At 42.0% G+C, this 1,137-nt stretch overlaps 2 protein-coding genes across 3 annotated transcripts in view; one reads left to right on the forward strand and one right to left on the reverse strand.

Annotated features, from left to right (window-relative positions):
- Positions 1-1,137, reverse strand: part of LOC106884362 (uncharacterized) — a 337,312-nt gene that overhangs the window by 301,692 nt on the left and 34,483 nt on the right. The gene's annotated exons all lie outside the window — the stretch shown is intronic.
- The window catches only part of LOC106874190 (uncharacterized), a 2,907-nt gene that overhangs the window by 96 nt on the left and 1,674 nt on the right, over positions 1-1,137 (forward strand). The window contains exon 2 of the mRNA XM_014921848.1: positions 546-628. Coding sequence (XP_014777334.1) covers positions 546-628 — 83 coding nt within the window. The remainder of the gene's footprint in view (positions 1-545; positions 629-1,137) is intronic.

Consider the following 1,137-nt stretch of genomic DNA (forward strand, 5'->3'; position numbering starts at 1 on the left):
AGAGAGAGAGAGAGAGAGAGAGAGAGAGAGAGAGAGAGAGAAGAGGAAGGCGAAGAAAAGACAGTAAAATAGAGTCTGTATGTGTTTCAGTGGACGAAAGGGAAGAGTGCGAAAAGGAGCGAAAGAAAGCAAAAGCTAGTGAAAGAGAACGAAATAGAGCGAAAGACAATAAAAGAGAGGAAGGTAAGCGAAAGAGTAAGAAAGTAAGCGAAAGAGAGCAAAAGATGGCGAAAGTGAGAGAATGAAAGTGAAACAGAGAAAAAGAAAGCGAAAGAGAGAGAATGAAAGTGAAACAGGAAAAGAGAGCGAAAGAGAGAGAATGAAAGTGAAACAGAGGAAAAGAGAGAAAGAGAGCGAAAGACAGAGAAAGAGTAAGCGAAAGAGAGCGAAAGACAGAGAAAGAGTAAGCGAAAGAGGGCGAAAGACAGAGAAAGAGTAAGCGAAAGAGAGCGAAAGACAGAGAAAGAGTAAGCGAAAGAGAGCGAAAGACGGAGAAGGAGTAAGCGAAAGAGAGCGAAAGGCAGAGAAAGAGTAAGCGAAAGAGAGCGAAAGACAGAGACAGAGTAAGCGAAAGAGAGCGAAAGAGAGAGAAAAAAGAAAAAGAGGACAAGAAAAAGTGTAAAAGAGAGTGAAAGAGCGCGAAAGAGAGCAGACGCTAAAAGTGAGGAAAGAGAAAGATGCTGAAATGTATAGATATGTATGTGCGGATGTGTGTGTGAGTGGGTGGAAAGTGTACGTGATATTGTACGTGTGTGAGAGCTAAAGTGAGAAGTTTGTGAAAGGTTGTGTGTTGGTAGAGAAATAATGGAATGGAAGGTGAGAGAGAACTTGACAGAGTCCGAGGGAGACAGAGAGAGAGAAAGAGAAAGAGAAAGTGAGACAGACAGAGAGACGAAAGATATATATATGTATATATGTATGTGAATATGTGCGAAAGAGTGTGTGGAAGAAAAAAATTAGAAAGAGCATAGGAGACAAATATCAAGAGGGAGAATGGAGAGAGAGACTGTTTTTCGTTCGTTTCTTTCAGTCTCGTTCGTATTTGTTAGTCTCACTCCTGCCCTCCCGTCTCTCTCTATGTCAATCTCTCTCTCTCTCTCTCTCTCTCTCTCTCTCTCTCTCTCTCTCTCTCTCTCT

This window comes from Octopus bimaculoides, chromosome 5, assembly GCF_001194135.2.
Source record: "Octopus bimaculoides isolate UCB-OBI-ISO-001 chromosome 5, ASM119413v2, whole genome shotgun sequence".
Classification (NCBI taxonomy): domain Eukaryota; kingdom Metazoa; phylum Mollusca; class Cephalopoda; order Octopoda; family Octopodidae; genus Octopus; species Octopus bimaculoides.